We start from the raw sequence: 13,898 nt of genomic DNA on the forward strand, positions 1-13,898 counted from the left end.
GATGAAGACAATCAGAGTTTTATTAAAAAAATGTCCTGGCTCTTCCAAGCTTTATAATGGCAGTGAATGGCCATCAAAGTGCATCCATCCATGATAAAAGTGCTCCACACAGCTCTGGGGAGTTAATAAAGGCCTTCTGAAATGAAGCGTTCGTGTAAGAAAAATATCCATTTCAAACTTTATCCACTAAAATAACTAGCTTCCTTGGATTTTTTAATATAACTCTGATTGTCTTCGTCTGAAAGAAGAATGTCATATACACCTGATGACTTAAGTGTGAGTAAATCATGGGCTAATTTTCATTTGTGGGTGAACTATCCCTTTAATTAGGCTATATTTCTCAAATGCAACAGAAACTATTCCAACATTAGAATCCACAACAATAACTTAAATACACCTCATCTATAATGATGCTGAAACATTTTCAAATTTTGAATCAGTAATTTTGACTCTTGACTCAAAATAATCATGAAAATATTTCACTTTACATAGAAATAATATTAAATACATGATTACGTTTAATTACATGTAATGTATTAATACCCACCTAAACATTATGGTTGTATTAAAGGTGTTAGCAAATTGTTTTAGTAGGCTACTTTAAATATCTAAAAGATTTCTCCATTGTATCGTCTCGCACATCCTTATATTTCTTATTGACACATATGCGAAGAAAGCACCCCGTAGGCTACTGCCTCTGTCAAGCTCAAACCGATCCACATTCCCCCAGTGTGTTTGACAGCTCGTCAGCAGGGGAGGGCGGAGCTACCGATGGGCGGGAAACAACGTGTTCTCTGTATACATAGTGGAAGAACGTGCCGAAGTCAGTTAATAACAGGCAGTGACTCGAGGAGTTGACATTTATCAGAGGCTCCTCTGCGACTGACATCATTAATTTCACCTGGCGTGGGAGCCGAGAATTAAAGACAGCTAAAGGGATTCTGACATGCACTTTCAGAAATGTGAGTACGAAGACTTTTTATTAATATTTTTTATTTACATCATTTATAGCTACAGCAGAGGGAATTGGAGAATATACGATTAATGATTTTTGATTTGATGGAGTAAAAGGGACAAAAAAGTTGCCTAGTCTAGCCTATGATACGTTAAAGTGTTTCGGGTTCCTATTAACAGTTAAATAATTAAACTCTGACATAAGCGTTTACCAAGTCATTTATTAAAATACACGTACCCTGTTAAATACAACTATTTAGCTGGAAACAACGTATGGAATACTACTTTTTCTCTTTCTGTTTGTATGATTTATTTTATGACGTAAGGTCAGTGGTGTATGACCGTTTAAAAATAGACATCTAATTTGAATAAAGGATCCCCCAACAACGTAGAGATACTGTCAGTCGCTGAGTTCATTTTACGGCTATTCGGACAAACCCCTTGATAAATTACTCCTCCCTTTTAGACTTTCAGTTCCCGTTATTAATGGGCGTGGGTCTCATTTTTATAAAGAAAAGCTTGTGAAAAAAAATTATAGCGAAAAGAAAACTGTATAATAAAACTATAAAGGAAGCATTTCTACTATACAAGTACAAATGTCTCGTGGAATAAAGCAAGTGTTTAGGAATAAACGGCAAACTAATACTTTTTAATGAGTAAATATATGTAGCTTAGTTATGTGTAGTGAGGGGTGCGGAATCCCCGCGAGGACACCCGCGCGCGTGACTCATTGGCCAGGGGTTTCCGACTTTGAATTTACAAGATAGAGGTGCGAGGCTATCCCAGCCTCTGATGCCCACGCTTTCGGACATTTTAGGCATGAACATCAATGTTCTGACTTGTGTAGACTTCGTGTGACCTTTAAAACTGTTGCGACAGATAGCAAAACCACTGTTATTTTTTTATATAGCCTAGCTATGCTAGAGTAAATATGAATAGCCTGTCAAGTGTTTCACTACCGAGTAGCGTCTGTCAAACTTCGATATAACATTCCTACATATCCCCACTACTTATTTATGAACTTTGCTTAAAAAACAATTAGTTTTTCCACTTTTTCCTAATTTCATTTTATTTTAAATAAAAAAAAAAAACATAGACATAGCCTATATGAAACATAGGCTTGCAATTTTAAAAACAACTGTGTGATTGTGATATTCAGCTCTCACTGTAAACCTATACTTTAACTTTACTATTTTGTACAATATATAAATGCCTTATAACTAGTCAACTAGTCATGATAATGATTTCACCCCTTCCTACACAATGTAAATAAATCATAATTTAATTAATATGCTACATATTGAGACATGGTGATATAACCTTAAGAATTTGTGTATCTGTCAAAAAATGTTTTAAACTCCATTATTCAGTATTTGACCAAAGTTATTCTAACGTTTTTTCTTACACTTTTAGAAATGTAGCACTTTAGTATCTTAATTTTTCTTTTAGTATTTCTTTCATTTGAGTCTGTTATACATGCCACTGTACGTAATGTACACTGTCGAGCAGTACATTTTGAGACGGTGAGCTTTAAAAAGTAACAGGCTGAGAAGTGGAGTAATTAAACTGGAATGGAGAACAAAACAAAAAAAGAAGACAGATAAGAAAAGGAATGATCCTCTCGAGGTTATGCCCAGTGGAATTTCCATGCTGATTAAATCAAAGCCACCTTCCTCTTCTGAATCCCCTTTGCCATAAGAATTACTTAATGTTTTGGTGAAACCAATTACTTTTCCTGTAAATGAATATCTCACAGAAAGCAGTTCTTGTGTCTGAGCTATATATAGATGAATCAACCGAAACACTATTATTATAGTTAGGCTATATAGGCAAAACTATTATATTTGATGATCATGGAGGTACATAATATAAACTCTGACTAGCCCATAAAATATAGTAAAATAAGTTAGAAGTTTTTCTCTCACACTGCATTTTGCGAAAGAAATATCTGTGAGTGAAGCAGTAATTTGATGATTAATATTTAAACGAGATCTTCGTTGTATATTCCTGGTGGCTAGATTAAGTATTGCAGCTTAACTGTGATCTATGCTTCTGATTTCGGCTCAGTACTGCCATTGTTTGACATCATCTGTTCACACACCTCTGATGGGCCCCTTTAAAGGACGTGTACGTCAGATGCAGGAAGAAGATGTGGTTTGCCACGAAGAGCGTAACGGAGAAAAGGAAATAGTTACAGAGAATGTGCTTGTGATAACCCTCCATAGACGCAGGGTTTCTGATGAAGAAGACAGGTAGACGTGACCTCACCACCTCTTTTCCAAATGGAATACCTTCCTCACGGGTGAGAGGATGAGCATTACGCTCCTTCGGTGGAAATGTCTTTCTTATCTCACGTTTTGGGTCAAGAGTTTGAAGAAACTTTCCTTCTCTCTGCTCTAGAATACGTAACTGAAGCCCACTGGAAACCTCCGATATTTGCATTCTTGTCTTTTTCAGTTTCTTTTAGTGACTAACACGAAGAAAATACATTTCTATGTCATACCGACACCTGCTATTAAACACGGCCATGGGGAAATCACATTACTGTAGAAATCAATCAGTTTTACTTGAAAAAAACTACAACAATAAATGAAGTAAGATAGATATTTAGCAAGAAGAAAATGTTTTACTTGCTTAAACAAATCTCTTACATTTGCTGTGGCATTGTAAAACAAATGTCTGGGATTTAATAGAAAGATAAAAATATAAAAACTCACCTTTCCTGAATTGATTTAAAAACTACAAATATTTAATAGCATTTATTTTTATTCTGAGGTATACATATGATTATTTGTATCACTGCATCTAGTTAATAAAGTTCCACAATTATATTATTGTAAAATAAATTACATACTTTATTAAGAAATCTTCATAAAGAATATAAACTTGATAATAGGCATGGGTGCATGGACTCTCGCTTGATAAATCAATATCAGTTTAGAGATTTAATGAGACTACCATTCAAAGGTTAGGGGTTGGTCATATTTTTTTAATGTTTAAAAGTTACTTATGCACAACAGAGTGTGTATGTAAAGTTTTAACTCAAAACACCCCACAGATATTTTTATATAGCATGTTAATATTGTCACTTTGTGAGGGTGAGCAAAAACGCATCGTTTATGTGTCTGTCCCTTTAAATGCAAATGAGTTGCTGCTCCCGGCACAGAGGGCGGAGCTTCAAGAGCTTGTGTCCTTCAAATTTCAAAAACGTTTAGCCTTTTATGTTTAAACCGGAGTCAGACAATGATGGAGAGACTCAAGAAGAAGTGACAACATGTAGAAAGCAACAGGACGTTTCTGAATGGTTAATTGATGAATTTATGTAGTTTACGTGTAGTTATCTTCTAGTCATTGATTAGCATATTCTGTCATGAAAATCTATAAATCGCGTTCTCGGGGGTGGGGTTTATGTAAATTCTAGGGTTGGTGATGTCACTAACCCGGGAGGAATGTCATGTAGTCCCTACCAGCCGTTTGTTGTAGTCCTTAAAAAGCCATTTCTTTAAAAGAAATGATCTCCCTTTCCTTTGAACTTTGAGCGTTGTAACTTTACAGATGTTGTTTATGCTCAAACAGCAACATTACACACTAACTAAAGTTAGAAAAGTGAAATCATAATCAACCACCCCTTTAAAAAAACGACTTTCTTTTGTAATATTTTTAAAACTATAAATTATTCCTGTGATGATAAAGCAGAATTTTCAGCATCATTACTCCAGTCTTCAGTGTCACATGATCCTTCAGAAATCATTCTAATATACTGATTTACTGCTCAAGAAATATTTCTTATAATGATAAATGTTGAAAACAGTTGTGCTGCTGTGATACGTTTTCTGTGATTCTTAAACAGCATTTATCTTTACTTAAACTTTTCAAAGAAAAAAACATCATGATTAATATAAAAACGGTTTATTCCTGTGTCCACAGCACCGAAGGAAAAGGCGTGTTACCCTCTGCCCACAGTGAAGAAACTCCTGGAGCAGAAGAGAAAGAGAGAGACCTCCTCAGCACCCCCCTCCTGCTCTACAGCATCTTATACTTCTGGTGGCGCTGCATCTGTCCCAGTCAGTCAAAACTATTATACCTCTAAGTATGAATGTCTTGAGGCTGATATAAACGGCTTTAATCATCCTCCAAAATGTTTCCAACAGGTGTTGGCATCAGTACAATCTCCCACTGTCGGTGAGTCTGAGCATCTCTGCTAAATGAGGATTTTGCTTTTAAAATGGGACTTCAATGACATTTCAATTCTAAAGATTTCAATTCCCTTTCCTTTGCAGGAACCAGTGCAAGCTACACAGACATGGGCGCAGTTAGATACGACCGATGGGAAGTTTCCAGCATTCATCAGGCACATTCCTCCCTACAGCAGTGCAACCCTTTCTCGTTCATGTCCAGTCCCTCCACCGCAGCAAACTTTACCCAGACTGGACAAACGCTTGCCACTGGCTACAGCCCTCAGCAGATGCAAGACTGCCAGGACGCCCAGACAACACAGCAATATGTAAGAGCTCTAAAAGTATTTGGGGTAGCATAATAATTGAAGGCTTCTTACATAATCATTCTTTTAATCCCATTTCTCACAGTCTATAACAGAGTGCCCTGTAACTGCAGCCGTGACTGATATGACTGGGACGGTCCCCGTTCAGAGCTCAGGCTTGTGTTGGCCATCTGAATCCAGAGCAGAGGATCACACAAGCCAATACGTTCAAGAGTTCAGGCCCCAAATGGATATGGCGAAGCTGCAGGAGGCTCGAGTCTTCCTGCAGAACATGGATTACAGTAGAACCACCTGGCAGGATGATGATGGGGACACGTAAGTCAAAGGAACATTTTCTGCATGTTGTTTAGGGTGGAGATATACTACCACGGATTCGGTAACAGGGGGTCGATCTGTAGTTCTGTAGACTTCAAATGAGTACACTACTGTTCAAAATATAATTATATTATGCTCACCAAGGCTGCAAAAATACAGTAAAAACAGTGATATTGTGAAATATTACGACAATTTAAAATAACCGTTTTCTATTTGAATAAATGTTAAAACTTAATTTATTCGTGATGGCAAGAGCTTTTAAAAGATATTTTTTTTAATCAATGTTATGCTCCTTAATGTTTTTTTTTTTGTGCAAACCGTGATACATTTTTCAGGATTGTTTGATGAACTGTAAGTTCAAGCATTTATTTGAAAAATAAATCTTTTGTAACATTGTAAGAGTCTTTACTGTCACTTTTCAATCTATTGCATCCTTGCTGAGCAAAAGTATTTATTTATTTAAAAAAACAAAACAAAAAAAACCTCACTGACCCAAAATTGATGGTCATGCATATAATCTCTTCTAGTAACCCCCATAAATTTAGGGCTGTTTAAATGTGTAGCCTTTTATTTTATTAATTTTTTTTTTATGAAAATGGGTCAATGATTTTAGTAAAATTAAGTAGTTTGGCATTATCGTTTATTAGTATTTCTTAAAAAAAAAAATCTTCAATGCTAATTCGAAAAACTTTTGTCACAGGATGTGAGACATGTGGAGTGACTGCCCAAAAACGTGATGATATTTATGACAGAATAATTCCTAATATTTCCATAAAAGAGTTTTTAACCCTTTTGAAAATAAAGGATTAATAAGTGTACACAAAAAAAGGTTACTAAAATTTTCAACTTTTTCTTTAACATTTTCTTGAAAAACCAAATGAAACCAACATAAATACAGGGGAAGTCATTTTCAATGTAGCAATTTTGTATGCTAAATAGAATTTGCGGTCTTATTTAGAGACCTTCCAGTCATGTACACATACTGTCATTATGTAAATTGCTCAGTTAATGTATCCGCATTAGGTGTTTCACCAGAGGGGTCTTCTTGTGGGGTCTTCTTGTGGGTTTCTCAACTAATGAAACCACAGCATAAGCGCAAGTCCTATAGAAAAGTGACTCTAACTGAAAACAGAAAGGTTGTTAGACTGTAAATGAAAACTGAAACTTTGTTCTTCCTCTCTTTTAGGATTTTACATATCTACACTGCGAAAGGCCTGAGGGAATATGCTTTTGCTGCTGCGGAGAAACTTCGTGGACTGGGGAAGTTGGACTCTAAAGAACACAAGGGCAAGGTGAATATCACAACAAAATATTGTTAAAGGGCCCCTCATAATAGTGTGTTTCATTATGTATAATAGTTTCATTATACTTTTCATGTAGCGTGTAATATAACTGTTTGTGAATGTAAAAGGTCTAAAAAGTTCAAAGTGCACAATAAATAGTTATTCTATATGAACAGATTCTGAACTGCCTAAAACAAGTTGTCAGTAATTCCAGTCTTACTTCCTGAATAAATTGCATAATACCAGCCTATAGTCTTCACTGGCTGCCTGCGAATAACGTCTACTTTGACCCGCACTCAAACACTAGTTATAACTGACGCCTGGAAGTGTTTGGTTTGTCTTGTGCTGAGAATACAGTGTTTTCTGAGCTGCGAAAGCAAATCCACTTTGTAATACTTCCAAAGAATGAGATTGATAAGGTAAAACCAATGCCATCATTAAAGTTCGTATCAGTGTGTGTGCTGGAGCTGAGGAAGCCTCCAGAGCCGACATGCTCTTTAAGCGGTAAACCAATCACAACAGACTGAGCCATCTGACCAATCAGAGCAAAGTAGGCTTTCAGAAAGGAGGGGTTTAGAGAGACTGAATCCTCCTTTAATTGAGCCATTTCAAGCGCTGTGAGAAAAGAAGTGATGTTACAATGCTTTTTCTGAACCTATTGTAGGACACATTTATGATGCCCCAGGGAATTTGTATTATTATTAATGCACTCACTGACTTTTTGTTCCTTTGTATTCAAGACTGCTTTGCTGGTGGCCGTAACTGCTAATCAACCAGATATAGTCCAGGATCTTCTCTCTCTCGGTGCGGACATCGGCATCTGTGACGTCAACGGTCAAACTGCGCTCCATCTGACTGCCACCTACGGTTTCCCTCGTGTCATGGAGGTGAGTGACCACCCATATGTCAAATCATTAAAAATAACAAAAGCACGCATCAAAACCACTATGATTTTATAGGTTCTTCTCTTTGCTGGACTGCCAGTGGACCTGGAGGCTCGTAATTTTGAAGGTATAAACCTTTTCTCTATTAAGCATCACAGTTACATCTGAGGAAACAATAATATACAGCTCTTGCTTCTGCTAACTTTAGGTCTGACTCCACTGCACTGTGCAGTGATCTCTCACTGTGCCACGATGAAGGCTATAAATGCCTCATCCTCAGCATGGCTAGTCGATGGCGGTCAGACTCAACTGATGTGTTTGCAGCTTCTTATAAATGCTGGGGCTTCAGTTCTCAGTCAGGTACTCATTTTAATCGCTTTTTAATGTTTTGTATTTTCAGTACAGTTTTAATCCCAGTGAAGTAATGTGTTCATTATTGCTTAAGGACCCCTTGGTGGATATACAGATATACAGCAGAGACACCCATTAAATAATACATATTATAAAACATTAAGCCAGGCACATAATAACATGTAAAGTAACAAAATAAAGCTATTGATGTATCATATACACCACTGTTCAAAAATTATTTTTAATATTTTTGAAAGAAGGCTTTTATGCTTAACAAGGCTGCATTTATTTGATCAAAAAGACAGTAAAAACAGTAATATTGTGAAATACTATTACACTTCAGAACAGACTGTTCTCTATTTTAATATATTTTAAAATGTAATTTATTCCTGTGATGGAAAAGCTGCATTTTCAGCATCACATGATCTTTCAGAAATCATTCTGATATGGTGATTTAGTTCTCAGAAAACATTTCTTATTATTATCAATATTGAAAACAATTGTGCTGCTTAATATTTTTGTGGAAAGCGCGATACCTTTTTTAGGATTATTTGAAGAATATAAAGCACAAAAGAACAGCTTTTATTTGAAGTAGAAATTGTGTAACAGTATAAATGTCTTATGTCACTTTGATCAATTGAATGCATCATTGTTGAATAAAGTGTTAATTTATTAAATATCTAACTGACACAAAACTTTTGAATGGTATACTATATCAGACATATTTTCCTAATTTAATTAGGCTTCTACATAATGTGGAAGGGACAGTGAAATATCAAATAAACTTGTTTAGCTTTTGCTTACTTGCTATTTTATAATAATAAATCTTTTAAAATAAACAAATGTTTGTTTTTTTCCCTACAAAACTTATTTTTAAATCATTATATAATTGGTGGGCACCTGTTGAAGGAACTGTTGTTGTTGTTGTTGTTTTTTTACATGGTGTAATATTCCTAAGTTAGCAACAGCAAACACAAATTACAGTTACTGACATTTACAAATTATAGTAGATATTTATAGGTATAGGAAAAGACCAGATATATTTCCCAAATGTTCCTTTCTGACAGACAGACAAACAATTGATTTTGTCATTGTTCCATATAGCGTGGTTTCGTTCTGAGAATGCCGCAAAAGGAAGAAACCTCATTCATGCCATGCCGGCTTTGATGTCGCTTCAGTTTCACTTTGTTGACAGACTATGCCTCTGTCTTTTTCAGGAAATCAAAAGCAACAAGACCGTTCTTCACCTGGCAGTGAAGGAGGGGAATATCCATCTCGTGCGCTTCCTTCTGAACCTCCAACTCTCCAATATGCAAGCATTCATCAACATGAAAGTGAGAAACATAATAACGATATTGTATTGACTTTCATTTACCTACGAAATCATACGTAGGTTTATCCACACGCCTCGTGTCGCATTAATCGCAGCCTCTGTGAAATTTAGACCAACAGAACTATTGTAGATGTAAACAAGAAATTAAAGCTGAGTAACTTGCATTTTAGACAAAGTATTGCTAGTTATTTTGTCTGTTTTTGCTCTGCCCGCAGAATTAGTTTTGAACAAAGCCAAAGCATATTTAAAGGGATATTTCACCGCTGGAAAGATGAATGTGTATTTAAATTGGGTCATTTATGTAGTAGAAATGTGAAATTATTTTAGAAGTTGGTGCCTTCTATACTGAGAAAAGCCAGAAAATGTATTTTTGGCTCATGTGGATGAAAGACAACAACTCCCAGAATGCACTTGCTTCGCTGCCCTACGAGGCCACTCCCAAGCCACGCCCACCGGTTACAGAGGGCAGTATCGGAAGAAATGATACAACTAGGCTACTAGTTGACTCGAAACTGAAAAGACGCCGTTTTATCGTGAGATCCCACCCCCTATGGGTGGGTTGAAAACATGCGGAACTAGCTCCAACTACTGGCTGTAGTCTCTAGCCTCTGGCCAAAAAAGCCTCCGATGACGCAAAATGACGATTTTTGCGTCATCTGAGGGTTTTTTTCAGACACACAATACAGAAATCTCTCTTCTCAGGGAGACATTCGAAAATACTACCAGGTTTCTACTGATACAAAGCTTAATGCTAATCAGTGAAGTATCGCTTTAATTGCTGCGCGTCTCAGTCTAAACAACAAGATGTAGTGACGTTTCGTTACTAAATGAATATTTTTGATCCAGTCGGTAAATTGAATGAATTGAATCAATGAAGTCACCTGTAAAGTTCCCGAATGAATCAGTGGAGTTTTTAACAAATCGGCTGAGTGACCCACTCATAAATAGGCTACAGTAATTTGTTTTGTTCCTGAATGATTCCATGTTTTTGAACAAATCGGTTGAATGATCGACTGAATCACTCATAAAAAACACCTGCTTCCTTCCTGAATGATTCAGAGTTCTTTTTTATGAATCAGTTGTGTGAACTACCCAGTGACTCACTCATACAGTAATTCATATAGTTCGTGTATGATTCCCTGTTTTTGGACTAATCAGTGGAATTATTCACTGAATCACTTATAAATACAACAACATGTGTTTCGTTCCTGAATGATTATAGTTCCTGTATGATTCCCTTGTTTTTGAACGAATCAGTTGAACGATTCAAGGAATCACATAAAAACAACCGGTTCCTAAATGATTCAGAGTTTTTTTTTAATGAATCGGTTGAGTGAGCGACCCAGTGACTCACTTATAAATACTTTATTTGTTTAGTACCTGAATGATTCCATGTTTTTTCAACGAATCAGTTAAGTGAACGACAAGCAAACAAAGACAGATGCTTTTTTGTTCCTGAAAGAATTAGTATGTTTGAAGGAATTGATTGAATGGATGGATGATTTAGGGTGGCATGGTGGCTCAGTGGGTAGCACTGTTGCCTCACAGCAGAAGGTCCTCGCTTTGAGCCCTGGCTGAGCTGTGTGGAATTTGCATGTTCTCGCTATTTTCTCTGGGTGCTCCGGTTTCCCCCACAGTCCAAAGTGTGTGAGTCTCAGTGTTGGGTTGCGTCAGAAAGGGCATACAGTGTAAAAAGCTGTGTGGATAACACTGCTGGGTCGACCCCTGACGGGACGACTGTAGTAACTGTGCAACTTTCAGAAAGAGTCACTGAAAAATAACCACCACCTGTCTGGAGAACGCAAACACAGACAAGGCAAGGCAGTGACAAGTCGCTCTGCCAATAAAATTCATGGACTATAATGTGATTTAAGCATCACTACATTTATCCCACTCTAGTACATATAAACTTAAAGCGTACAACAGTGTGACATCATTATCTATATATTGTCCGTCTCTTCCCAGGCTCACGGACACACTGCCCTACACATGGCCGCAGGGCTGCACGGAAGCCCCTTTCAGGAGGAACTGATCCGGCTTCTGCTGAGTCGTGGTGCTGATCCCAGCATCCGCAACCTGGAGAACGACCAGCCCGCTCACTTACTGCAGAGCGGAGACAAAGGAGAGAAAGTGAGAGGCTTTTATTTAATAACAACCAGTCTGCAAGGAATCATGTGTACAGTGCAAACCATAAAAAACATTCTCTTGTAACGTCATGGAATGAGAAGAACAGAAAACACACTAGCTGACTCCAATTTCCTCTCGCTCTTTCTCTCCCTCAGCTCAAGCTCATCTTGAAGAAGAAAAGTGCCTCCTCTAGGCGGCGTTTTACATCCTTACAGGACCAAGAGTGACTAGGACTGATCAGTCCCAGCGTTCCCCACCTTCTCCAATAGAGGTCTAGAGCAAATAACAGTACGCACATGAAACGTCAGTCTTGATAATACAATTAACTGTTCACCATCAAGATGTAGATAAGAACAATTATGGATTGAATGGACCTTTGTCAAATAATTAATACCAAAAAGAGCTTTTAAAATGAACCCAAACACAGTCGTCCTAGACTGGAATGAATCTAGATCATCTCTGGAGAGGGATGGGTTTATCTTCAGTATCCTTGTATGAGGATTTTCACCTATTGCATCATTTTAGCATGACAGTATATCTTTTTCGAAGGATCATTCATCGATTCTGTACCATAAAGCTGCTTCCCAGTTTATTTAAATGCTGAACATCAGCATTTTACTATGTTCCCGAATAGAGATTTCAATGAAATCATCAGGATGACTGTCAGTGTACCAGTCAAGTTTCCACCTTCAATTACAAACCATATTGGTTTGCTCACATGAACTTTTTAAACCACTGTATCAGTGGGATATTTTTATTTGTTTTCAGAAGTATTTATATGGCTTTTGGTTAGTGTGTGTTGCATATTATTCTCTGTGCTCTTGTTCATGTTACTTTCACTCAGGGGGAAAGGTCAGTTATTTATTTCATTGTTTGATGTGAATGACAGCAGTTCTCTGTGTAATGCACTTTTCTCAGCAGCACACTTGATGTCATAGTTGTCCTTACAGGAGATGTGTCACCCGACCTTGTATGTGAATGCGTTATTTTCATGAGTCATATACGAGGGGGTGAAATGTCAGGGCGTTCTGAGGTAGGAAGGTACAGTAGTTTTGTCTTCAAGACCTTTCAGAATCAAGTCACAATCATTAATATGATTTAACAATATTAATTCAGTGGAATAGTAAGGAAGGGTCTTTGTATGTGGGGATCGTGTCCGTCTTGTATCAAGATTTCAAATATTGGAGGTTGTTGTTGTTGTTGAGTCAGAGACATGCATGATTCACCATGATGTCCCTATGGAAATTCAAATGAGGGAAAACACACGCTAATGTCACTTTCTTGTAAAACAAAGAGAGGACTGGGGATTTATGAGAATTAGTTTGAAAACAAAGTGCATTCATTTATGAAACTTTTCTCAATGTTTTAATAAATACCGCAAACACTTAATGAATGAAACCATCTGACAAAACCGAATTCTGTGAGAATATGAAGTAGCATTAAAATCTGCTTGATTGAATGTACAATGTTTTACAATATTGTTTATGAAGAGTGATATCATTATGATCAACTTTTTGTATTTCTGCAAATTATTATTGTTTTATTAATGTGTTTGTGTGTTTTGCATTATGTCAACTGACCAAGCCAAACTAAGTAAAGCTAATCAAAGTAAAACCAAGAATGAATCTCTATAACTCAGGATCTTTTTTTGAGACAAATGTCTTTGGTATATGACTAATATTTGGATGAATAATAAAAACGCATTTTCATATAACCGTATCGAACTCATCATTATGACTGCTGCTTAGTCGTACTCAATAACGTCATTGCAAAGCATAATACACACACACACACACACACAAAAAACAACTTCATGGTGAGCGAACAGAAGCACAGTGATTCATTATTCTAAAAGTTATATGGATGCTTTTCATTTATTAGTACATGAGACATAAATACATTCAGTTGCTTTTAGTAACACTTAGTTTGGGAGTAAAGTATTACTGTCTAAACTCTAAAGTGCTTTGTTTACTGGAAAACAGTATACAAATATTCATGCTGTGACAATGGACGTTTAACTCCAAGGTAAGGTTCCACCAGCTGCTCGTGAGGTTTTACTTAAATGTTAAGTTATATTAGGGGTTTAGGAACTATTAGTCAGTTTGCAACTCTGTATTTGATTGTTGTTGTTCTTAAGGCAAGACTTTCTT

General features: G+C 36.7%; 2 protein-coding genes across 4 annotated transcripts in view; one reads left to right on the forward strand and one right to left on the reverse strand.

The window, feature by feature from the left end:
* The first annotated feature begins 825 nt into the window (after positions 1-825).
* Positions 826-13,458, forward strand: nfkbid (nuclear factor of kappa light polypeptide gene enhancer in B-cells inhibitor, delta). Of its 3 annotated transcripts, none has more exons than XM_084384897.1 (12): positions 826-962; positions 4,882-5,018; positions 5,106-5,136; positions 5,235-5,458; positions 5,541-5,770; positions 6,957-7,062; positions 7,794-7,940; positions 8,013-8,064; positions 8,146-8,297; positions 9,506-9,622; positions 11,587-11,751; positions 11,904-13,458. In XM_084384897.1, exons 1-12 carry the CDS (start codon positions 947-949, stop codon positions 11,973-11,975), a joined length of 1,449 nt encoding a protein of 482 aa, XP_084241023.1. In that variant the 5' UTR covers positions 826-946; the 3' UTR covers positions 11,976-13,458. The 3 variants fall into 3 exon arrangements, with proteins under 3 accessions (XP_084241023.1, XP_084241022.1, XP_084241024.1); XM_084384898.1 differs by lacking the exon at positions 826-962 and adding an exon at positions 3,137-3,256; XM_084384896.1 differs by having other exon boundaries at positions 833-962; positions 11,587-11,955.
* The window catches only part of fxyd6l (FXYD domain containing ion transport regulator 6 like), a 30,618-nt gene continuing 27,730 nt past the window's right edge, over positions 11,011-13,898 (reverse strand). The window contains exon 9 of the mRNA XM_084384911.1: positions 11,011-11,020. The gene's annotated coding sequence lies outside the window, so the exon portion shown is untranslated. The remainder of the gene's footprint in view (positions 11,021-13,898) is intronic.

This window comes from Rutilus rutilus, assembly GCF_951802725.1.
Source record: "Rutilus rutilus genome assembly, chromosome: 17".
Taxonomy (NCBI): domain Eukaryota; kingdom Metazoa; phylum Chordata; class Actinopteri; order Cypriniformes; family Leuciscidae; genus Rutilus; species Rutilus rutilus.

Coding starts and splice junctions, on each gene's coding strand:
- nfkbid (XM_084384896.1), top strand. Junction 5,771..6,956: donor CAGGATGATGATGGGGACAC/GTAAGTCAAAGG, acceptor CCTCTCTTTTAG/GATTTTACATATCTACACTG. Junction 8,298..9,505: donor GGGCTTCAGTTCTCAGTCAG/GTACTCATTTTA, acceptor TGTCTTTTTCAG/GAAATCAAAAGCAACAAGAC.